This window comes from Neodiprion virginianus, unplaced genomic scaffold, assembly GCF_021901495.1.
Source record: "Neodiprion virginianus isolate iyNeoVirg1 unplaced genomic scaffold, iyNeoVirg1.1 ptg000010l___fragment_2___debris, whole genome shotgun sequence".
In the NCBI taxonomy this organism is placed as follows: domain Eukaryota; kingdom Metazoa; phylum Arthropoda; class Insecta; order Hymenoptera; family Diprionidae; genus Neodiprion; species Neodiprion virginianus.
In genome coordinates this window covers 77,898-78,697 of record NW_025804442.1, presented here as the reverse complement: position 1 = coordinate 78,697, position 800 = coordinate 77,898, and the positions used below count along the sequence as shown (strand labels likewise).

The window sequence follows — 800 nt, the reverse complement described above, 5'->3', positions numbered from 1 at the left end:
CCCAGAAACAGAGTTTGACAGCTGAAACTCGGAGTGGCCAGCCTACCCGAGCAGCCGATAAAACTCGCGCATGCGCATTGTATGTATAGTTTCAAGAGATTGTCCCGGTATAGCTGATCACCACGTTTGGGTAGCACCTTTTCTATAAGATAACCGTCGGGATATTGCTTCTGTTGATCTGCTGCGGTTTGTACACGCTTCGATACTATTGTTTTTCGTTGGCTGCCATAACGTATTTCGGCTTTATTCTAATTGTACGGTGTTTGGTGTTGTTGTCAGATTCAATTAATTTGGGCAGATTATCGAGCCATTTGTAGGAACCACGTAGAGTAAATTGCTTCCACATTTTATTTTTCAGCTTTCGATTAAAGCGTTCGCATATCGATGCCTTCAAGTTACTGAATGACGAGTGCATATTTATACCATGATGCGTCATGAGAGCCGTGAATTCTTTGTTGTGAAACTCTTTGCTCTGATTGACGTGTAGGTGTTTCGGTACATGCCCCTGCACAAGCACAGTCTTCATAGCGTTTGTTACATCAGTGGCATTTTTACTCTCAATCGATACGCCCCAGGCAAATTTGGAAAATATATCAATAACTGTAAGCAGAAATTTATGGCCATTGTTGGTGGATGAGTATGTTGACAGATCGACAAGATCAACTTGCCAAGTCTCATCCAACCCGCGTATATCTACAAAATGCCTTGGGTAATTACGCCGGGCTGGTCTGTGAAGTTCGTCCGCTATTGTCTTTTTCATGCTGCTTAACTATTGACAATGCCACGCGTTCGACAGTTTT

The 800-nt window shown here is 43.0% G+C and overlaps 1 protein-coding gene across 1 annotated transcript; it reads right to left on the bottom strand.

Moving 5' to 3' along the window:
* Positions 1-205: 205 nt before the first annotated feature.
* Positions 206-526, bottom strand: LOC124309689 (uncharacterized). The gene has a single exon (XM_046773529.1). It carries the CDS (start codon positions 524-526, stop codon positions 206-208), a length of 321 nt encoding a protein of 106 aa, XP_046629485.1.
* Between the last annotated feature and the right edge of the window lie 274 nt (positions 527-800).